General features: G+C 40.7%; 2 protein-coding genes across 4 annotated transcripts in view; both read right to left on the bottom strand.

The window, feature by feature from the left end:
* Positions 1 to 5535, bottom strand: part of fmnl3 (formin-like 3) — a 34042-nt gene extending 28507 nt beyond the window's left edge. For 2 of the 3 annotated variants that reach the window (XM_061058736.1, XM_061058738.1), the window contains exon 1: positions 4949 to 5534. In XM_061058736.1, coding sequence (XP_060914719.1) covers positions 4949 to 5062 — 114 coding nt within the window. In that variant the 5' untranslated portion in view covers positions 5063 to 5534. Of the gene's footprint in view, positions 1 to 4948 lie in introns of all 3 variants that reach the window. The other variant, XM_061058737.1, reaches the window with a different exon arrangement.
* Positions 5536 to 5850: 315 nt separating this feature from the next.
* On the bottom strand, positions 5851 to 22417 carry esyt1a (extended synaptotagmin-like protein 1a). Its single transcript, XM_061058735.1, has 31 exons — positions 21829 to 22417; positions 20726 to 20767; positions 17173 to 17307; positions 16858 to 16931; positions 16549 to 16621; positions 16330 to 16419; positions 16160 to 16215; positions 14941 to 15061; positions 14561 to 14737; positions 13985 to 14067; positions 13752 to 13800; positions 13421 to 13510; positions 12598 to 12693; positions 12441 to 12512; positions 12270 to 12356; positions 11874 to 12023; positions 10585 to 10767; positions 10320 to 10496; positions 10149 to 10231; positions 9969 to 10017; positions 9779 to 9868; positions 9466 to 9561; positions 9174 to 9245; positions 9000 to 9086; positions 8674 to 8820; positions 8128 to 8258; positions 7911 to 8006; positions 7496 to 7627; positions 7284 to 7389; positions 7079 to 7128; positions 5851 to 6956 (listed from the first exon to the last, which is right to left on the bottom strand). Exons 1-31 carry the CDS (start codon positions 22153 to 22155, stop codon positions 6929 to 6931), a joined length of 3249 nt encoding a protein of 1082 aa, XP_060914718.1. The 5' UTR covers positions 22156 to 22417; the 3' UTR covers positions 5851 to 6928.
* Positions 22418 to 23973: the final 1556 nt, after the last annotated feature.

Raw genomic sequence — 23973 nt, 5'->3', positions numbered from 1 at the left:
AATACAATCAGATCTACACCCATCTCACTGACGTGAACAAACAGCTTGTGTCTTACTTGTTGCTGTTTCTCAGAGATGAACACAACACATGAAAAAAATGTCTTTTGCACTTTAGCATCGCTGTTGTTCTATCTGGCTTTACATTTCATAGTTTTCCATTTTAGTAGTTGCTCGCTTGCTAGCCAAGAGTCGGACAAAATATTATTACCTCTGCTGTGTCTGTATGCAAAAAGCAGCCAGTAAGCTACCAAGTTAGCTTAGCATAAAGGCTGGAAACAGCGGGTGCTAGCTATCCTAGTTGTGTACACAGTCCAGTTACCAGAACTTGGTGTTTTTACTTTATTATTAACAAACTATAACATTTTAGTAACTTCTGAATATATCTAGGCTGGACAGTTTCTCCTCTGGTTAAGACTATTTCTGCTAGGCTAAGCTAATTTGCTGCTGGCTGTGCATTTCCATTTACCATAAAGACATCCACCTTCTTGTCTAGTTCTTAACAAGAAATCCAATAGGCACATTTTTTGTTGATGCTTGTTCTTCTCTAAAACAATGGTAAGATGTTGTGTCTCCTCGGTCATGGTCTTTAACTTGACCTTTGCTTCTCCAAAATAACTACATGGAGAGAAATGGAGACGCACTAAAACTCCCCATAAAGCCTGGACCACATCGGAGAGTTGTAGCCCGAGGGTGGAGAGGGCCAGGTGGACAGCCTTGTGCTGACCCCCCCCCCCCCCCATTGCTCTAAAACCAAGTTAACTGTGTACAAACTCCCATAATCTCCCTCTTCCGAGGTCATAGCAGTGGGTGGCTGCAGCCAGATGAAGGCTACAAACTCTCTCAACCTTAGTGACGATACAAACATATTTCCCCACTGTAGAAAGGAGTAGTGGTAGTAGTGTGGGTGCGAAGGGGAGTGTCAGACATACTGAGCACATGAATTAACTACAGCCACCTTTTAACACATAAAAATGTTTTAAGTTGATGTCCAATAAATGCATCGCACTGCTTGACTCCTTTAGTTCCGCTTGAACGGCATCTATCAGACGCCGCAGCTTTCTTTAGACTCCAGCCGTCGAGAAACAGTGATGTCAGACAAGGCAACAGAGTCGCAACGTCAGCGAGTCTGATTTTACTACCGCTGACTTCACTTAGAGATCTCTCTTGAACAATCAAACCTCAAGAGAAAGGCTGCGACTGCAAATCGACCTATGACGCAACTAGAAGTCGGAGTGTAAAAAAAACGAGAGGAGTTGAGCAGACTCAGACTAATCATTTAAGGTGGCAACGCAATCAAGTGGTGAGGAAAAAGAGCTGGAGCCCTGACAGCTCTTAAATATGTGTGCGCTGTTCAAAAATGTTGGTAAAGTCATTACAACCGAGAACAGTGGCAGACCGCCAGTTCAAAGAGAATTTTCCCTCTCTGAGTTCTCTTGTGGCCTCGGCCCAGACTAGACCGCAGGAATTCATTGGTGGATTGGTTCTTGGGCACTTTGAAAGAGGATCCCAGGCCAGACGTGCACCTTTAGAAAAAGCTACTCACTCATGGTGTATCATTTTCATAAGGACAAAGTCATATGGAGAAAGTTATTTTGCCCGGCAGACCCTCAATGAGAGTGAAATCGAGGAATGGGACGGCAGGAAAAGCTGACTGAGTGGGTGAATGAGAAGTTACACTTCCAATGGAATCAGACAAAGCCAATGATAAGAAAGAGCGAGGACAACGAGAAGGCAAATCTGAACAAGTATCAGAAGAAAGCTACCAAGGACCCAGATATCATTTTTAGATATTGATGTTAGATGTTGTGCATCTACTGTATCTATCTGTGAGGTTTCTTGTAGGTTTATGTGTATGATTGTCTGAACTAATGGCATGTTCTGCACCCCTAACAGCCTGCAGGAACACACTTCTTATTGTAAAGTGAACAAAACCACAGCCACGGTTGGCCATAATGCAATTTCCCCTGTAGAAGGAAGAAAGAAAAATGCCAGGCAGCTGTTTCCAGCCACAATCAACAGAGCTGAGGCTGTTTCTGAGGATGCTGGACAAAAGAGACGAGAGGGAGATGATGCCTTCAGCACATGCTGCCGGTTAGAACTGACACAGGCATTTTATTAGAAGACCGCATGAAGGAGTCGAAGCTAACCCGAGAGTTTTCAGCCCCTCCTCCACTCCCCTCAACCATCTACAGTAGAAGGGTCCTGTTAAAGTCATTAACCCAGGGATGTTACTACAGACTAGAGGCTCCTGCACCCATGACATCATAACGGCTGCTGTCAGTCCGGAGGGACGTCTGCTGTGTCTGAAAGAGGAGGGCAGAAGCAGACACATCCGCTTACACCAGCGTGTCATCATACAGGAGGACAGAGGTACAGAGGAGGAAAATATACATTTTCATGAATTTGTGTCCAGCTTACTTTTTAAGGATGCATCTCAATCAGTAATGTCTGCCAAAAATAAATCTGCTTAATGCAGAAAAGCAAACTAAAGTCTCCCATGCTATTTCTGGCATGCATTATATTTGCAACCAGATCTGTGGCCAGGCCAGACAACAGGTCCAAGACAGAAGCTTTTGATGTGCCTTTATCTCACAACAAGGGGCAAACAGGGCAGAGAGAGGAGCATTGTTCTGATAGGAACACTAAAATATACAAGCATGTTGTTCTTTCCCACAAAGTAAAGGAAATCTGGAGCTACTATGGGGTAGGGTGGGGTGGGGTGGGGTTAGAGGACTTGAAAACTTCTCCCGAAAAAAACTCAACTGAAATGTTGAGTCTACTGCGTCTTGCATAGGAATCATGTGCTCTGCACGGCTGAACATAATAACAGGGATTGACTTTGTGTTGCAGGCAAGTCAAACAAATGCAGACTGCATCGCTCTCTAAGCAGGATGTAAGATGATTTTTTCTTTTTTTTTCTTTGTGGGAACTGTGACGGCTACAAAGCGGTACCCATCAGAACTGTGGAAAAACTGACATTCATCTTAAATCTCCCGTGCAATGAGTCACTGCGTAGAAGAGACACGACTTGAGCTGTCATCGTGGTGCTTACAGTGTCGTACAGTGGAGGGTAATTGTTATAATAGCTCAGATTTAGCGCAGCAGCCATCCAGTAGGTCTTAAATGGCCTCTCGCTGTTCCTGTCTCTTCATATGAGGGCTTTCTACGTAGCTGCTGATAACTCTGGGAATATGGAGGCTCCACAAAGTGTTCAAGAATGACACTTTGTGAGTAATGCTGGAGAGATCCCCCCTCCCCCCCCCCTTTTGCTGCTGATGCTGTAATTAAAGTATTAAACAGCTGAAAATCAAGGCTGGGTGTGGTAGAGCTGAAATGTGCAGTGAGGAGCACAAAATAAGCACCTGTGGGAAACAAAACCTAAACAGGAGTATAATGTCTACTCTCGGAACTGTTGGGATTTTTGTATTTCTGTTTGATTACGGGTGGAGCAGAGCATTCAATTATGTAACTCAAATACAGGTCCGGTGAAAAATGCTGCCTGACTAAAATGTTACACAAGTAAATGTCAATAATGTAGCTCCAATGAAGGACCTTCTACCAGGATGGAACATTAGAAAGGATCTAGCGTCCTGGTTGAACTGCTCTAGCTACGTCCTAACAACCGATCCTTTAGTCCTGCAGTTCTCGTCAATGTGACCTGATAGGTTGTTTCTTTTTTTCTGAAATGTGCTTTATTCGAACCAAAATGCAGATTTTTTTTTAAAAATTGTTCCATTATCACTCTATTGTTTCCAGTCTTTGTGCCAAACTCAGTTAACTACAGTGCTGTCTTCTTCTATATCAACAAGCATGAATCTAACAAAGGCCTTTCCCAAATGTTGATCACCTGACCGTAACTTATAAAAATCAGCTTAATCGAAAACCCTTTAGAGTCTCTGTTAGTGTCACATAGTCTTTAAAAAAAAGTGTCACAATGCAAGAGTGGCAATTTGTTTTTGCTGTTTTTGATTTATTTTAATATGACTTACATGAGACGTAGTTATTTTATTATCAAATTTGCACTGAATGAGTTTTCCAACCCTGCAGATGACTAACTGAAGCATCTATTTATTAACTTTATAAGTAGTGATCAATAAACACAGGAGCTGAACATAGGCTAATTGTAAGTAAAAAGAACAAAATCAACAAACAAACAAAGACAAAATGTGTAAAGTCCCTTTCTGTGATGGGCCAATTTCTGAAATGTCCCCTTGACGTAGGCTGGATGACAGATTCACTTGACTGTGTTAAGAGTCGGTAAAAGTGGGTGTTGACTGTGTGCTCATTATTACAAAGCGCTCAGACAGCTCAACTCCAGCCTGATGTGGAGTGTGGAGTGGAGGGGAGGGGAGGGGAGGGGAGGGGGGGAAGTTCTGGCTGTGGGAGTTTTGGGGGAATTCAGAAAATGCTGTTTTCAGACGCTTTGCTTGCAGCGAGAAAACTTTTATGTAAACTCAGACGAAGAACGTCGTGAGGCGTCCCAGTCAAGGATATACAGATTAATGTCCTTTCTGCCTCCCCAACTCCCTCCAAGCTGCGTTTAATGTTTGCCACTTCAGCCAAAAGCTGAGTTGTCTGACTTCAGGAGAGACAAAAGAACCGCAGGAGAGGAGAGGAGAGGAGGAGGGGGGGGGGGGGGGGGGGGGGGGGAGACAGCAGGCAGGGGATGAGGGGCGGGCCAACAGGTCTCTTCATTTAGGTTATGAACAGCTCAGCACATAGACGATAAAGTAAGAGTAAATAAAACAAGCTATAGATGCACTTTGTGTAAATTGTAACGGAAAAGACAAAAAAAAAAAAAAAAATCAACGCTTCTGTCACAGAAACAACACAGTCCTGCATGATTTCGGTAATTAGGATCAAATTGAGTCAAAACTTTTACATTTAAAATGGTTCAAATTTCAATGGTTTAATGGAAACTGGTGTGACGGAGGTGATCACGACTTACCAACACAATTGCAAACTTTTCCTCCAGCTCGGTGGGGTCAGGCATGGGCACCTTCAGAGGCATAATATGATGCTTCATGTCCGACTGGCCGTCCACACTTTCTATATTGCCCATTTTGTCCCAGATGTGCTGTTATCCTCCCCAGTGAACGTCGTAAATCCTCCGGCGCCTTTCACAGATGATAATCCAAGTCGGACAATCAAAACTCTCTCTAGTACTCCCAACAGGTTTATGAACGGATGAATCCAAACTGTCCACTTCTCCAAATCGAGAAAAACACCAGGCAGAAAAAAAGTCTCGTTTCAATATCCCAAAATGCCATTTACAATTACGAAGTTACGTTTAGGTAGCCTGTACAGTGTTTTCCACTGTAGTTTCCCTTCAAAATCTACTTTCAAAAATAACAATAAAAGAGCAGCTGCTTTCTCTTCCAGAAAGTCGTTTCTAACGTACCATGCCAATCCATTACGCTCAGCAGATTTCCCCTCACGAGAGAAAACTTTGAAATGCCGACAAACAGTTACTTTTAGATGCTGCTCAACTTTCTTGGCTACGACGTGTTTCCATTCATTATTGTTGTGTGATCCTGATTACGCTCTTTACTGCTGCCTCCACTCAGAGGGCAGGGTTTCGTCTCTTGCCCCGCCCCCTGCTGGAGGAGACGGCGCTCCTGTTGGCGAAAAGACCTGTCAGTCACTCCATCTATGTTGCCCTACCCCTCACATCTGTAGGCAGCGTGCCGACATGCAGCTGGACAGAAAAGTGACGGGTTGTTAAGCACGTTGTCGCCCTCTTGTGGCAAGATATGAGTATGACATTTCATTGACCCCCCTCCCTCCTTGAGTTTTAATTTTTGGTTTAAACATTTGTACACACAAATGAAGTGACGAAAGTGGTTTGAGTCATGTGAGTGCAAACTTTAATCAACAACTTCAGCAAATACATGATTATATGTTCAAATAATGTCAAAGCTCAGCAGTTTATCTTCTACAGATCTGACATTCAAATGCTATTTTCTTGCCGTTACCACAAATCAGTGTCAAACTGTCCGTGGTAAGGTAACAGTGTCAGTACATGGGTGTACTGTTGTCTCACTGTTGGTGTAGGCCTACAGAATTTGCTTGCTACACATAAGCTCCTAACTGTTTTGCTTAAAAAATAAAAACACGACTGACATCTTCAGCCTGTTGCATTTAGCGCTACAAACACCTACAAACACAGGCAAAAATGTGCAGAAGAACACGAGCGATGTGTTTTCAGTATATACAAAGTTATCTCTTCATAAAAGCACAGTGATTAAGACTCTTCTTACAGTATCATACCTCTGTTTTCAGTGGTAAATGTGAGGGTCTAGGTTTGTAATACTTAGATTTATAAAAGCAACTTTAAGAGAGCTCTGGTTAAAACATATAAAACTTCATTTGGAACAAAATTCAAGAACACTGACAAAGTGTGCACAGTTTTGTAATACTTAAGGCAATAATAAAAACATATATTTAAAAAAGTAATATCTGGCATAATTTGAGGATTGTAAAAAATAAAATTAACTGCAATCTTTTTTTCAGGTGTTAGACGATGTAAATCCATAAAACCTTGTCATACATTTAGATATTAAAGACAGTACAAGCCCTTTTGTAAATATCATACAAAGAGGACTTCAACATGCTTTTAACATTTATAAACTTATTTTCTGCAACATAGTTGCATTAATATCAAATATCTATCCAGCCAAAATATTCTACTGAAGGATCTGTGCGAGACGTCAGGATTCAGCACAGTAACACATTACGGATGATTAGCTACATGGTAAGTTTCTTATCATGAATACTGATGGAGTGTTGTAGAGCTGATATGTCATTCATTATGTTTTTCTTCAGTGATGGAAATTTTAATTTAAGCTGAATATACAAACACACAAATCACAGATCACAGAAGCGACACTTATAGTTATATATAATTTAAGACCAACAGCTGATTCTTCTAGTTGGCCTCTGCCACCAAATCGTACCTGGAGAAGAAAAAAGTAAACAATTTGTTGTTTAAAAATACAAATAAGCATAATGTTGAACAGGAATTTGTTTATACGACTATGATGGCAAATCATTGTAAAGAAGCTGATTAGTTCGTTACCATTGTGTGACACCAGTCTTGAGGTCAATTTGGTCCAGGTCCAGCAGCAACTGGAGACAACAAGGACAAGCAAATGAATATATTTTATATTTCTGTATCCCTCGTATCTATTCATTATCGCTAAAACAGTAACAACAAGGTGATTTATGATGGCATGTTTTGAAACAGCGAGGTGCATTTCAGTCACCTGACTGATGACACATACCTTGCCTATAAGCTCCCTCTCTCTGCTCATGAAGGAGACGCTGTTCTTCACAGACAGGTCCAGTCTTCTCTGTATGGACTCCTCCAGAGAGAAATCAAAGTCAAACCTACAGAAAGACAGAGAGAGAGAGAGAGAGTGAGAGGGAAGTGGGAGAAGTCTGATTTCATCCTCATACTACCATCAGAATCTAGAGTTACATGTGTTTGTCTCACCTCTCGTTAAACTCTGGGTTGAGGTCTCTCTTCTTGGTGGCAGTTCTCCTCTTGGTTGTTGCCTTCTTGTCAGGAAGCAGGATGAAGGAAACATAAGGGTCAGCACCGTCTTTGGAGCAGGCGGCGAGGGCTCTGAAAGAGTATAACAAACACATTCACAAAATGTGCTGGTAATACAGAATACTAGGTCATACAGATACATACATGCTGTTTTTCTAGTTATTTCATATTTCAATGTTTACATGTACTGTATATTGTGTTTTTTTGTATCGCTGTTCATTCTTTGTTGGAAACTTTGTTAATTGTGCTGCTACCAAGACACTCTTAAAAAGTAAGAGAAAAATAGATTAATTATTCTCAAAGGTATTTTCTCCTGGTTAAATGACGTTTAAATAAATAAACAAAAGATAGAGACCTGCAGGCATGAACGGCGATGAATAGCCTGCTCTCCTCCACTGAGTAGCCGATGGTTAGCTTCACCTGTCCTGTTGAGCCTGTGTTGTCACCAGATCTAAAAAGAACAGAAGGTGTGATTATGTGGTCAAATAAACAGAAAGTCTGCTAATGAAACCCTAATGAATACTAGACACAGTGACTACAAAGGGGCTCTGATGTGCATGTGTATGACTCACAGGTTGAATCCACTTCTCTGTCTGATGTCTAAATGGGAAGGCACCCATCTAGGCAATACTTCATCTCCTCCAGCATCACTGCCTGCGTCCCCTGGAGGCTTACGACACACGGCCAGCTGAGTGTCCAAGATCTGCAAGACGAGAGATTTAAAAAAAAAAAAAAAAAAAAAAAACACCGCTCAGCATAATAACATTTACATTCTACTTCTTTTTATGCTTGAAATAAATCCTCATACATTTCCCCAAATCTCTTTAAGTTATTGTTTATTAAAATATACCATTTCAATATCTGAACAAAGTATATATGCTGGTTTTGTTTCATGCTGTTAAAGCAAAAGTTCAACATTTGGAAACAAACCTGCTTCTATTAATCATCTTATCTTGCAAGAAAACAAATTGGTTTACTTAAAAAAATAAAGTCAACTACTATATTGGATCAATATCAGATTTTATTTTTTGACATTGAAGTATCCTCATTACTAAAATGTCCACATACTCAAATACAACTATAATATTGTGAAAATAAGTAGGATGTATTTTCAGTACCTTGAGTGTGACCCTCAGTAGTATCTGGCTCTCTGGCAGCGCTCCGTCCAGATTGAGCCAGCGGTCGAGCACTAAGCCCGGCTCGAACAGAACCTCTCTGAGAGGAAGAGTCAGGGACCCGAGGGCCTGACCCCAGCTGTGTGAGAGCTTCAAACACACGGACACACAAAGGGTTTTTTTCACTGCCTCATGTCATATTTGTGTATAATATCAGCATTGAGATTCCCTTTAACAACCCGATGAATGGCATGAATTTATTTTAACTGCTTTAAAAGTACAAAGTTCGGACAAAAATAGGAATCACAGGTTCTATTCATGTTTCTCACCTTCACTGTCAGTGTTTCGTCTCCGGGGTCACGAACCAAGAAGTGGAAGGCTTCATCCCAACGAGGTGATGTGGAACGCTCACAAATCTATGTTCAGAATAAGCAGGATGATTTGTCAAACATTGATTCTCTTTAGTTGTATTCACAAGCGTATCTAAGATGTCATTAACACACCTTGGTTCTGTGTGAAACGCCTTTGAAGATGACGTCCGCTCCAACTTTAGGCTCCTTTCCGCTCTTCTTCAACTGAAATAGCAAACAAAAATGTCATACCACAATACCTGTAATCAACAGCACTTATCTAATTAAAATAATAAACGTTACATCACCACTGATTTCATCTGATATGTAAATGTGGATGTATTATGTCACTCTGCAATGATCTGCCACTAAAAGCAGCTATTGTTCTTCTGCACACTAAACAACAAATAGAACCCAAAGGACTCATATACATATATGACCTCACCGGCAGACCATGGGCACGCTCCACATACACAAACAGCACAACCGAAGAAGGCAAAACCTTGTTCTGGTACGACTGCTGGTTCTGGTACTGCAGGATCTGAAGGAAGTAGGAAATGAGAGAAAAAGAAAGTGAGAAGGAGAATCTTAGTGAAATGAATCGTGCAATAACCATTGCAATTTGTATTTATCATTTATTTGCAGCTTTTAAGACAAGGTATGGACAGTCAGGGTGTTTCTTTTTTTTTGTCACAATTACAACCCCTCTTTTGATTGTTGCCATGGTAAATCCAAATTTAACAAAATAAATATCTTACCTGCTCCAGTCTGGGTAGGTCAGAGACTCTGGGCAGCCACTCCAGCACCAGGTGAACTCTGCCCGACTTCACGTCATTGAGAGTGTACCACTGTAACAGAAGCAGCACAGGAATGTCTGTATTACTACATCAATAAGGAAAAAATATATTTAATTGTGTTTTAGCATAATTCCTGCTAAGTGTCACACACCGTATCAATAAATTGTGCGCTGATGATATCTCGTAGGTTTAGCTTGAACCTGCAAAGACAGGACTCGATCAATACTTCAGAATTCAATTCAATTTGCTTTCCCGTGGACACATGTTCCTTCAGTTAAAAGGGCCAAGAGTCAAATATGCTTTAAGTTTTGTTCGCAATGTCAGGGAGCACCTTCCAAGGAAGTCGTCCTGATCGATGTCCTTGTCAAACAGCTCGAACTGGATTTCCTGACCAGGCAGCTGGGTCAAAACCACCTGAAGCGTAGAAAAAAAACAATACATAAATCTCATCTAAAACCTCGTAGTTTCATCAGATAGATCGAGCATGAGGTGAATGTGATACCTCGTAGAGTTCATTCCAGACGGGGTTTAGGTTCTCTTTGATGGTGTGGCTTCGGTAAGTGACGCCAGCCACACGGATCTTAACGTAGGGGTCGCTCTTCCCCTTCACCATGCCCCCCATGAAGTTATCCTTTGCTATCAGGTTCTGAGCCTCGGCCAGATGGATACGCAGAACCCCCTGTGCACAGAACAACAACAGAAAATGTTAATATAGTGTGTGTGTGTGTGTGTGTGGGGCTGAGTGGACTCTGCTGTGTGTCTTGTACCTCAGTTGCAAACTCGGGGTCAGGCGTGGTATGCTGTGGTCGTGCTGGTGGATGTTTAGCTAACCCGCCGGGCCCCATAGGATTCAGCTCTGATGTGATTCCCCCCTGACCCGAGTTGGACCCGGGGGGTAAGGGACGAGGAGACGGAGTTGTAGGAGTGGCATCCTCACTCAGCCACAACACCTAACAGGAAACAGATTAACATCAAGCTGTAAATCAATGATTCCTGTTTTTATTCTTTATATGAATGAGGAGAAAACACAGCATGGTCACAGTTTGTTTTTGCACTAAAGATGACCAAATGTCCTCATAAGTGTAGAAGGATGTGGCAGACAGTATACCAACTTATTTTTCCGTGTCCATAGACTATACCCGCTTCTAAATCTCCTCTGATTGATTAACTGTATTCATTAAGATGCTGCAATTCCTAGGATGGTGAAGGGATGAACCTTAATACTCTGTCTCTAATTGGGTAGTACACACCAACTTAATATGCAAGAGGTGTCTTATGCCCACTTCTTCAGGCACCACTACGCCACTGGTTAAGAATAAGGAATTCATGTAAACATCAAAAACTGTCAATGCAAATGTGTAGTCGCACCGGCAAGAATGCCAACCCAGTATACTATAACCATTACAGTATCATAAAGTTCTTTAAACTGGATAAAAAGGATCTGGATTTGGAGATCCACTTTTTTAAGATCCAATATCAGACAATCAAGCTTTCTTTGGTCCGAGTTTTTAAAAAATAAAACTGGACTAAATCCACCTCATGCAGATACAGACTTCAAGTGATTATCGAATCACCAAGCACTGTAAATGGGACTTCATGCTATATACTGTATGTCCACAGGGGGCGCCATAATCCACACAAGAGGACCCTCACAGAAGCTTTTTTTGAATATTTTATGGTCTTACAATCCTCCTTTTTGTCACAACCTAAAATCTACCTTATCTACAATGTCAGGGTAGAGATTCAGCAATATAAGAGCAAAATATATTTTTGCTTTACATGTTCTTCTTGTAATGCAGCCTGAATCCAGCACTCTGTTACGGACAGGATAAAAGTGGATCAAAGTTTCCCAATCCTACCAAAAAGTTTTGAACAACAAAAACTTGAGGTTTCATCCAAGAATAACCACGACTGGATTACCTGATCCCAATCTTTTTTTTTCCCATCAACCTGTAGATTTGATCCAATATCGATCCAATATCGTGCTGATATCACGAGTCAGGATCCTGACTCATGTGAGCGTACAAAAGAGAGAGTGCATGTTAGAAACACCAACCCGAAGCACAATTTTGATGTAGATGCGGCTTGCAGAACCAGAGTTCTCCAGCTGGAACCACTGGTCCATGGTGAGCTCAGGTGTCGCAAGAATACGGCTCAGAGGGAGAGTCAGGCTGCCCAGGGACAGAGAGCGGTCATCGTCCTTTATCTGATTGGAAGAAAACAAAACCGGAGCAGAAGATGCAGAGACGGGATAAAAGCAGAAGAAAAGCAAATATCAGAATAAACGAGGAATCTGAGAGAATTCCAGAGAATAAAGGGAAAAGTGATTGAACCAGGGGAATATTAATAAGGTATTTAGGGGACTAATCACCTCAACACCTTAGGAGTAATTTTATGTAAATCCTAACAGTACATTTAATCGCTGGTTCAGTAATATCTGAAAATGACTTACCTGAATGTCGATGTCTTGTTTACGAGGATCCTGAATAAAGAAGGTGAAGGCATCCTCCCACACAGGGCTGTTTGTCCCGTAACAGGTCTGAAGAAGAAAGAGGAAGGGGGAGTATTACATTCATTCTGATTAGAGTTTGGTGTATTTAACAAACAAAAGCTTTCTTCTCACCTTGCTCTCCTTAGTTGCATCCTGAATGGAAATCTGCACCATGGGGCTCGGGTCTTTATTGCCTTTTCTCATCTGAAACAAATGAAGCGCATCGATGAGGGTAACAGATGAAACTTTTTCAAAAGAGTGTTCATTCCAATTTTAATGAGAATCTTACAGGCAGGGCGTGAGCTTGATCAAGATAGATGGCTAGGATGGCGGCAGACGGAGGATCAGCTGTTTTGCTGGTCAAGTTCTGGTTCTTCTGGATCACCTGAGAGGAGAACAAAGAACAGCCTCAAAGAGCATGACGGGAACGCTCTCTGACACATGGGGTACCCGTGTTCTTTGCAACAGACCTGTAAAGATCTGAAGGATCTGTATAGACTTCAATGTTGATGTTTCTGTCTTTATGTCACTTGTTATATTAGTCTCATCATTGCATCACCTAATAATAAATAAAGTGTTAATGAGACCCTCTTTATCTAGTTACAGACATCCATTTAGATTGAGATTTATATTTTCTTATTATCAACAGTTAAAAAAATCAGGGCCAAAGAGCATTTGTTTTCATGTTGATAATCATCTCGTGCTGTTTTTCATGTTGATATGTATCACATGTATCACACATTGTGCTTGTAGCTTGGAAAAATATAGCTGTGTGTGTGTGTGTGTGTGTGTGTGCCTACATCGATATTATAGGGTTGGTTTCACATACTTCTTTTGTGCAAAAAAAATAAAATCAGGACATAAATACTTCTGTGTAAATAATAAGTGTCTAAGTTTGGGTCTGAGCTCAAAGTCGAGGAGTTAAAGATCAGATTATTGTATATCGTCCTCCTCTCCTGTCTCTCTTCATACCATCCAATTCAATAAAGAACAGCATAAAAATATAAAGATAATTATCTGATACTTGTCAATGTATTACCCATAGGCCTTCTAGTGATCTGGTAAAACAATAAAGACCCACTGAGCACTGTCAGTTGTTGCTGTGAACTCACCTCACTCAGTCTGTCAGCAGAGGACAGCAGAGAGAGCCACTCCAGCCGGAGGTGAACACTGCCAGAGGGGACGTCTTTTAGGTTGAACCACTGTTTACAAAAACAGATAAGTCATTAAACATGTTTTTTTTTTTCTCCGAGAAGAGGGCAGGACAGAAAAAGATCTGATCACGAGGAGGCACATGGAAGCTACAATGTCACATGCTAACAGGATTACTGTAGTGTCAAAGGGGATCATTTCCAGAGTCAGACAATATTATAACTGCATTCTTGTGTTTGCTGTTTATTAAATGATCTGAATCTCATGAGTAACATTAGCAGCTCTACTTACATCATCCACCACTCGGGCCTTCTTTACAATATCAAGATCCACCTTTACCCTAAAGGAGAAATAATGAGAGAGAGAGAGAGAGAGAGAGAGAGAGAGAGAGAGAGAATCAATGAAGCCAATAATCAAAGAGACGGAGGTGTTGAAATTTTGACAGAATGATAACATTAGCAGAGACGAAAATGACACGAGAAGCACACAGAGACGGAGTAAATGGGTGAAAATGAATAAGCTACCTGCCCAGGAAGTCATCCTGGTCTGGGTCTTTGTCAAACACTTCCACCTCCAACTCCTGACCAGGTACTTCATGGACAATCACCTGACACACAAACACACACATACACACACACACACACACACACACACACACACACATAAATGGACAACCACACAGTACAAAGAACATGTATAGACAAAAATACACACATGACAAAAAAAAACACACAAATACATGCCAACAGAGTCACCATGGCAAGTTTCACTATTGCGCAAGGTAGATGTTAAAACATTTCATATGAATTCAGTGTTTCTTTCAAATTTCATAAACTGTGATCTGTCTCTGATGTGTCTCTGAGTAAGCAGCTTTTGCAAGAGCTGCTTATCTTAGCAACAGGGGCTTCCTGCCGCAAGGGAGTTGATCAAATCTTCACATAACTGCTTATCTCTGTGACAAAAACGAAAGACCTCCCTTCACAATCTGTCTAAAAAAGCAAGGACGGCAACACCAAGCTATATCACAAACTGGTTTGAAGGGCAGCATTTTGATATCAAGGCAAAGGAATGTTTTGTTTTTTTTGTCGCCTCCCTCTTACCTCAAACATCTCTCGCCACTGTGGGTTCAGGTTGCTGTCCACATGATGAGAGGTGAAGATCTGGGTTCCTACACGCAGGACGGCATAAGGGTCAGACTTCCCATCAATCAGGCCCTTGATGACGGTATCCTTGGCTGTCAGGTCCTCTGCCTCCAGCAGGTGGATGCGCACAACTCCCTAGCGTGTGCATCCACACAAATGCAAACACGAAGGAAGTAACAAAAATAATATTTAAAAAATCAGTTTATGTTTCCATGCACAATGTGAATTTGCTGTATGATTTTCAGGCTATGTGTTTGCTTGTGACTTATATGAAACAGATCTGCTTCAGTCTGTGGGGGTCCACGTTCCTCCATGTGATTCATTATTGAGACAGTTACCCTTGGGAGAGGGGATCGGAGCTGCGCAACGTGCAGGTTGGCCACCAGGGGAACAGTGAGACGGTTGGGGAGCACCAGGTGGGAGGCTATTGCATCCATTATCATAGTGTCCGACATGGCACTGCAAATGAATGCCAGGATGATGTTGGGAACACACAAGGCGATGACACACACACAGACAGAGGCTATATTCTACTGCTGAACATATGAACATGCACAAATAACATGATATTCAAGTTCTCAGCAACAGAACCAACAGGAGGCACCCATTGGCTAAAGATGAGGATTGTTTTCTGTGAAATCATGTTGGCTAATGTCATCTGAAGGATGAATACGATAAGAAAACATTAAAAGTATTGTCAGAGGGAACTGATGTTTCAGCAGCAAAGTTACACATCTGACAATGCTTTACTTTGAACTTCATTATAGTAAATGATATAAGATCATATGACACACAGAGCAGAATCAGCTATGGTACAATTACTCTGAATATGAAAGTTAAATCCTATCAGACCATCACTTTATCTTCATATTCTATTTGATTGTACCATAGTTGATTCTACAATGTAAACAGTTTGACCTTACATAACGGGCCTATAAAACTACCTCCATATTAAAGTATGGAGTCAAAATATTCATACTGAATATAAGAACACCAGTATGGTATGACATTTTTTTAAATTTGAAAAGGATCAGCCTGCATTGTTCAATATTTTTCTTATTATTCAAAGAGCTCTGTAAAAAGATCAAAACCAACCAATCGGGAACTACATTCAATTTAGCCGCAATGTTAATGTGTTTGACTATTTTTGGACTACATAGGAGCCGGCGGCACACAGGAATAAGCTAAATCAGGCTTTGGCTACTTTTAGATGCATCGATTAATTGTTGGTTTTAGTCTTTTTACAGGATTCTTTTACAGGAAAAATATAGGATATTGCCACTCTTACCCTTTAAGTATGTGAACACACATATTCATCACAAAATGTACAGAGATGTAAATACTTCTGTCTGAAATGTCTATCATATGAGTGGCTTAATCGATAATAAACACTCTGAAATGTATCTTCCCAAAAACTATGCCCAGTAAAAAATGTTCTGCAACTTTAACCTTCATTAACCTTACTCCACAATCAGACACACCTCATTAAACAACAGTAAAAAAAATGCAGCCACACCCGTCAACATATCCACACAGAGCTCTGTCATGCAAACTCACTTGAGCCCTGGGATATCTAACAGGTTGGTGAGTCCAGTCCAGTTGATGTCCAGTTTCTAGAAGAAGAAAAAAAGAGGAGAAGAGAAAATATACAGTAAGAGTAGAACTCAGGTGACAATGCAGAAAAATAAAAACAAAGTCAGACGTTTGTAACTTGCTGCAGCACTCACAGGTCTACGGATGAAGAACATTGTTATCGCTCCAACCAGCGGCACGTCTCCAATCAGAGGCTCGAGGATCACACGCAGCTTCCCATGGAGCTACAAAGACAAAATATTATATTCAAGGATGTTCCCATCAGGCCACTTAATCAATACTAATATCATCGTAAGATGTTTATGCTCCATGATTCTATGCTGCATAGAATATCTTTATATGTATTCTCATACCTGGACTCCCTTTACTCCAGCTTTGCAGAAGTACTTTTTGATTTCCACATTGATCTCGACATCACCAGCATAGCTGCAAGAGCAGAGACAAGGCTTAAGGTACATGTTTAACCAGGAGTGGCAGCTGATTTAAGAGATGATAGAGTTGTTTTCTTTATTTGGTTAAGTAAACAATGATCTCATTTTACAGAAAATAACAAAGCCACAGTGGTGCAGGATGCAAAGTTTTACTGTCTAACCTTTCTGAATGGTTGCTTGTACAGATCAATGTGTAGTAATGAAAAGAATTTAAGTAGAAAGATGTATTACCTGAGGTACAAATCTAACATCACTTGTCTCTTGTCATGTTCGGTATGAGCCTTTACACCAACCACCTTCAGAGCCTGTGAACACAGCAGCTGCTATTACAAAAAGCAAATACGACTGATGTAGACTTTATGGAAATCACTTGAGCAAAGTGGAGATTTTCTCTCACTGCTATGGGAATGATAATCCTTTGGTTTGTTATTAACAGGCTTGTAGGTCCAGTATTGGCAACCTGACATACATGTATAGTACCCAAATTAATGGTCCATCCGCATCCTTGTCCTAGAGCATATACAGAATGACAGGCCATTTACTTACCTTGTCTCCTAAGTTGACCTTGGTGAAGCTGAGTGTTTGAAGATGAATGCTTGAGGTACGGATGGCGGGAGCAATGGTTTCCACCAGCAACTTTTCCAGGTACTGGCCAATGAAGGGCCAAGCCTGCTGCAGGATCTACAGCACAGAACCCAAAGACATGGATTATTTTCTTTGCATATTTGAGTAAAGTAGGCTAATGAAAAGTTACAATGTTTTATGATAAAAATAAATTAGATACATATGATAGTACAAAGTGATAGACAAATACAAATAATCCATTGTTTGAGTTTGATTCTATAATAATGTTTAGTTCAGAGGGTAAAAGTGGATTTATAATTTGTTCAAATTCTCAGTTTTAGTTGAGCTCTTACACTGAAAAACAAATCATTTAACAGAACATGACAGCAAATAACAAAGAACCATTAACCACACTTCACAATCCCATGACCACAAACTGTTGGCCTTGAGGTTAAACGGCCTCACAGTTAGTTATGTACACAAAAAGCCATCTGAAAGAGGAAGGAATAAAAACAGTTCAGGAATCCAAATTATGATGAATTATATTAACCAATTAACCTCCAGTTAAAAGTCATCAGGAGAGAACATTTAAACGAATTAAAACTTTAATGAATACGAGATTTTGTGGCTGCATGTTTTATGGTAGGATAACCCAGAGAGAATGTAATAACTGAACAGATTTGTACACTCCTAATTAATTCATGATAAAGTTCCTTCTGACTGCTTTTGTCAGTGCACACCAGTGACTAATAAAAGATGTGGCTACAGAAATAACATAATAAGACATCTATGAAGATTCAAGTTTCCAATAAATCACCTGCATAAAGTTTTGCGCTGATTGTCTGGTTCCCAAAAAGCACGTTATTGAGGTAAAGGGCTGTATAAGATGTCAAAAATGGCTTTTAGGAATCATGACAGAGTTGGTTTAAAAACAGCCCAAAAGGAACTAAATCAAATGCAGAGGAACGCAATGAGGAAATGGTTATTATAGATTTTTCTTTTTAAGTGGACTCCAAGAAAAAGTCAGATACAAGATCCATTAGTGCAGGTGCACCGCACGGTTCTTTTTACGTTATGAACTTATGCATGCAGCAGCAGCCTCCCTGTCAATTTCATTTCAAAGTTTTCAAACGACACTATCTAAGCATTTTACTGAGGTACAGAGTTGTGTGATGCTAACCACCTTGTTATAAACCAAAATAAAACAGAGGAGATGGTGCTGGATCTTTGTTCTGTGGGGGAATCCCTCTCCAGTTTTCAAAACCAAAAACCCAAACAAGGTCAGCTCCTACAGATATCTTTATATACACATAGATAACTTGTTTGGCTGGAAAGCCCATGTTGATAATCTGTATTCTTATTTACAGCAAAGACTGTATTTTCTATGTAGACTGTGGGTGTTGACCATAAGATAATGTTTTGTTTTTATCAGGTTGCCAGGAGAGGATCCTCAGGTAAGGGATGTCAGAATGGTACAGTAATCCATTTGATCAGTTAGAGCCTAAGCTTGTTCGTCTGGTGTAGACTGCCATGAAGGTTATGGGGAGCACTGAAAACCTCTCCCTACAGTTGATGTATGAGCAGTCTGTTCTCAGGCAAGCACAGAGAGTATTGTCTGACCCGTCTCACATCCTCCACTCTGAGTATGAGCCTTTATACCTGGCACATGATACAAAGTCCCCTAATGCAAACTGAAACATTATTACAACTATTTGTACCCTGCAGATCAAAAATCTGAATAATGTTTCTTAAGGCTGCGTGGGTTGTGCAATAATGTCATATTGTTTTTTCCGCCGTTGTTCTTATCTTTCTCGTACTTAATTCTGTTTTATGCAGCTCTGGTGCAATATGGGTAATGTAGAAATAGAGGTAGTGACACATCACGTAGGTGCAGGGCAGTGCAAAAACAGCCAAACTGAGGAAAAAGATAGGCCCGCACACTTCCTCAAATGCTACAAAAAAGGTTTTAATGATCCCAACGTTTCGACCAGAAGTCTTCTTCAGGTGATACTATTTGAATTTTTGAATTATCACCTGAAGAAGACCTCTGGTGGAAACGTTGTGACCATTCAAACCTGTTTTGCGGCATTTGAGCAACTGTGTGGGCCTATCTTTTTTCTCAATATGGGTAATGTGCAATACTTGTGGGTATGTTTTTTGGTTTGCACTGCTCTGCGCTTTTCAGTTTTATATGTGGATTGAGTTTGTTTCTATCGTTTTAATTTATTGATTCTACTGTAGAGGCTGCACTTGGAATCAAAGACAGTTTTCCCCGAGGGGACAATAAAGTGTATCGTATAAGCATCTGCTAAATTAATTGTAGAAAGATTTGTAAAGTAATTATTTTTCCTACTATTAGACCCAAATTGCAAAGTTGTTGAAGAAAGCTTGCAATGACATTGTAAGGTAATTTGCCCAAAATGTTTTTTTTTTCAAATGTCTTTGTCACAATATAAAGCAATAATCTATATTTGGACCTGTGCTTGCACCCCCAACGCCTCACACTGGTGTTAGCCTCAGCATTTCAGTGGGAGGTGTAAGAGTGAGGTGAAAAGTCCAGTCAGCTATTGTTCACAGATCCTCTGACCTCCAAAATCCTCTTGAGACTGATAAAGCTAATACAGCTACCTACAGCTGCAGGGGGCCGTTCTTTACATTATTTATGATACAGTAATGGACAGGCAGTTAGAATGATGCATCCTATTAAAGACAAAAGCCTCACACATGCATTACTCACAGATAGTATTACTCCACCCCCACTTTTTTTTTTTTTTTTTTTTTTTTTTACATGTTGTCAAATATAACAAAAGGTGAGAACATTTCAGGGCTGATGTATGTTTGTTTAATGGCTGCAAGTGAGCAGGATAAGTGTGAGCAGTGGATCACATGTCAGGAAGGACGTGGGCTGCTGAAAGATGAGCACAGCAAATTGTCATCCCACAAGCTGAGTTTCTGTTGCTGAGTTCATTACATTTTTCCATCCAGAAGGGTGCTTTGTGCTATTAGTATTCATAACCATACTCGCCTCGTGCTGATGTGAGGTTACTATACTGGCAGAGACAAAGAGTTCTGCGATATGATCTCAGCCACTCTGCCTGCCTCTTAATTACACCAGTAGATAATCTGCTCTTATGCAGAAGCTGCAGCAAGAGCCGGGTCACTTAAAGTCCACAAGTGTTTGTTTTTTTAACTTAAGAGAAAATGTGGAGCTACTGTTGAAGTCACTGAAGTGAAACATGAACGCTTTATCTTGAAATTAAGTTTGCAGCGGCCCATCTGAAGACACCTTGCAGCATGTTGAGGTGGATAAAATGTAGAAGATTTTAGATTATAAATGTGCATTTGAATGGAAGCCCTGTCTTACAGGACACGCATCCATACATGTTTAATCAACTGCTTCTTAAGTCCAGATCTCAAGAAAATAAACATTACTAGTTATCATAGGAACATCGAGTCAGGTCAAATGTATGCATGTATGTCCACTTATAGGGCTTCCATAGCATTTGTGGAAAGTCTGATAGAAAAAGAAACATACCTTGTTCAGCCACTCCACTTTTTCCACATCTGGAAAGTTGACCTGTGGAGAAGAAATAGGAGAGGCATGAGCTGAAATGCATCACAGTTGTGTGAAATGACCTCCAGCCTTGAGCAGAGAAGGTAAAGTACTAAAGATGATTATTTTAGTGTTATTATTTTGGGCATGAGGAATAAACACAAGTAAGTAATTGCCAGAACATTCTTTCTTTTACATTTAAAAATGTTAATTACGAGGGTGTATCTCTACAGTAGGCTACTAAAATAAACAAAATACCCCTGCTATGTATTTCTACTATTTCTTTTTAAAATTTCGTCTAGAACTAAAGAAACAACACGGAACAACTGAGATTACTTTGATCTCTGCAAAATAAATAAATAAATAAATAATACAGGAAACAATCAACCACGTGAACATCATCCTTTCCTCCAAACCACAAAGGCATGAGATCTCGAGATCAGGCCTGTCTGCACACACACACACACACACACACACACACACACACACACACAGTCAGTGCATTCTCTCTCCCTCTCTATCCACATATGGTGGTCCTGGTTACTGCCTCTGCTTTGCTCTGGAGGATGTTTATGCGTCATCAGGTTTTTGGAACCAGATAAGGTCAATTGCAGCTGTACTGTCATGAAACAGGAAGAGGAAACACTCTCAACTCTCTCGAATTGCTGGATTTTTGTAGCTCAGAGGCAATCCAAGATCTTAGTGTCATTCTTCCCACTAAAAAGTCCTCCTATTAAATCACATTCCTCTGTGTGGCAGGAGCTCTGGCTAATTCCCCAGGCTAATTCCCCAGGCTCTGCACACGAGGAATTTCTAAATATGGGGCAAAGGAAATGTTGTGAACAAAACAGACAGTCGTGCAGATTTTGTACCATGAAGAAATATTACCGTCTTAAATGTGAATGCTAAATGTGTTCACTTGGAGAAGACTTGGGCTAATTAATACACATCTACTGATGAGTTATTTGCATGTACGAGCTTATCAAGTCGTGCAAAGTAGTTGAGATGCAGCCCAAGTTCGGCATGACAGATGTGGAAGATGTGACAGGTGATAAAAACCTGCACAGTACGATGGTTCCTCTTACCCATGGAGGCAGATCCCGTTTGGTCCTCAAAACATTCTCAGTGGTGAATGTCCTCTCGTTATCCAGGAGATACATGGCAGACTTGAGTCTCATCACTTTCTCCAGTCGACTGTGTTTCCATCCCATATAGATCATCAGCCCGAACAGGACCACGCTGATGCTGAAGCCGTAATATCCAGCCAGGTACACCGGTAGGAGAGCACCCAGGCATTTCCCAAACGACCACAGCACACTCACTGCGCGTTCACCGGGGGGATGGCTAGGTAAGGCCGGGGCTGGAATCGCAGCGCCTCCGCTCATGCCCGGCTCTGCATCCGATGGTGGCATCGCAAGATTCGTGTCACTTCGCGACCTAGACTGTGGCTTCTCCTGCTTCTTCTGCTGCGTGGCAAGCGTCAGTGGCGACTTACCACCGCTTTATTCCACAAACCATAGAGGAATCCCCGAGAAACTGCATCTTTTGATCGGTTAGCTCATACCCACTGCTTCCCTCAGCGCAGTTCCGCAGGGCACTAAAATTGACTACTATTCTTGTGTTTCATTGACGTGTGAAGCTTCTCTCTGAGTGAGCAGAACAAGCAGAGACCAAGATCTGTGAGGGCGGGCTTTGCCTGGAGCCCTCCTTCACATGAAGAACGATAAACCCTAGAATTAACTTGTAGCGTCATGCACAGGCTCGGGCGGAGCGTATTTCAGAGTAGGCTATATGCAAAGTGAATGCACGTTTATTTAACCCCAAGGCACCAGAGGATATGTTTTAGTCAGTGTAACATAATCTTATTGACTAAATGGACCGCCTTGAAAAAATACTGTCACGATGCACAGGCTGCTCAACCCGTTATCTTCTTTACATAACCGGATTTGATTCTGCTGAGTGCGCACGCGCTCCTCTCCACTGCACCACTTTTACTACCGAACCTGACGGAGCCAACAGGTCCATTCACAGAAAGGTGTGCTGCTGCTGCTGCTGCTGCTGCTGCTACATCAACTTACATTGATGAGCTGCCTTAGTCGGTTTACTCTATAGCAGACAGAATCGTGACTCCGCCATGCATGCGCCAAAAATGTCCCTTACGCAGTGTTTACGCATCAGGGAAATGCGCAGGTACACCAAGCACTGAACCGTGCCTGGGGGGAAAAAATTTCGTTTTTTGTCGTAGTTTTCCGTAATTTTGATCTGCATTGGTTATGCTTAGCAACTCCAAAGACCAGGCTTAAATTAACCACTGGTTGCCTGGTTACAGCCTTTCAGCTTTATTTGCTCGCAGGGTGAAAGGTGTGATCGTACTTTATGTAAACAGGTAAATGGAGATAAAGACATGCAGTCAGTCAAGCAGGAATATACTACCAGCTCTTATATGTGCTACAGGAAGCAGTTTTTCTAAATTCTAACATAGAACATGACATTATTCTGTAACAGTGGGTGACATAGGGTTTAAATGTAGGTATGATATGAGACTGAGGGAGCTAAAGGGTTCGAATAATGCACATTAATCCAATTAGTCTACTACAAGATAAAATCGATAAGCTTTGAATACTTCAACTCAATCTTTTCACTTCCCCCCCTTTCAATGTAGGCCTATATTTACCAATGCTGTCAGCTTATTTCTGTGTTCTCTATCTACATTACATTATATTAAATGTCTTTATTGTTGGAAAATTCTGGATTCATTAACAACACTTTATAGATATATGTTAAAGTACAAAAAGGTTATTACATTCAAAATTACATTATTGACTTTATACATATATAGATTTATCATTTATTAGAGAGCCATTAAAAAAATAAAGCATTATATGACCTCATAACAACTAGTTATATATTCATAAAGTTAAACGTTCAGTTGTCTATTTTGAACACAGTATAGCCTGACTGTAAATGACTGTTTCATGCCTGTTTTGTTGATGAAGTAAGCCTTAAACCGGTATTAAAATGTTTTGTCTCAGCAGACTGTTATTAACCATGTATTCGTTCTTTTTTTTCTCTTCTTTTTCTAATTTTCAACTTACTATAGCTGTCACTGTCTCTTACCACAAGATTGACTTAGATCTTTTTAAAATCTTATGTCAACTGTTATTTGCTTAACGATATGTTAACAGATTATTAGTTTCCATTTGGTACAGCCAAAGAATTAACTGATGCTT

This window comes from Labrus mixtus, chromosome 15, assembly GCF_963584025.1.
Source record: "Labrus mixtus chromosome 15, fLabMix1.1, whole genome shotgun sequence".
NCBI classification, from domain to species: Eukaryota; Metazoa; Chordata; class Actinopteri; order Labriformes; family Labridae; genus Labrus; species Labrus mixtus.
Note: the sequence above shows the minus strand (reverse complement) of the source record. Positions and strands in the feature narration are given on the sequence as shown.

Bases quoted from the DNA above. Each gene is read 5' to 3' on its own strand.
- esyt1a (XM_061058735.1), bottom strand. From the start codon at position 22,155: ATGCCACCATCGGATGCAGAGCCGGGCATGAGCGGAGGCGCTGCGATT. The intron at 16,216-16,329 runs GTGAGTGCTGCA...TTCTTCTTCTAG, and splicing joins TGTTCTTCATCCGTAGACCT to AAACTGGACATCAACTGGAC. The intron at 6,957-7,078 runs GTAACGAACTAA...TTTCTTCTCCAG, and splicing joins AAGACTGGTGTCACACAATG to GTACGATTTGGTGGCAGAGG.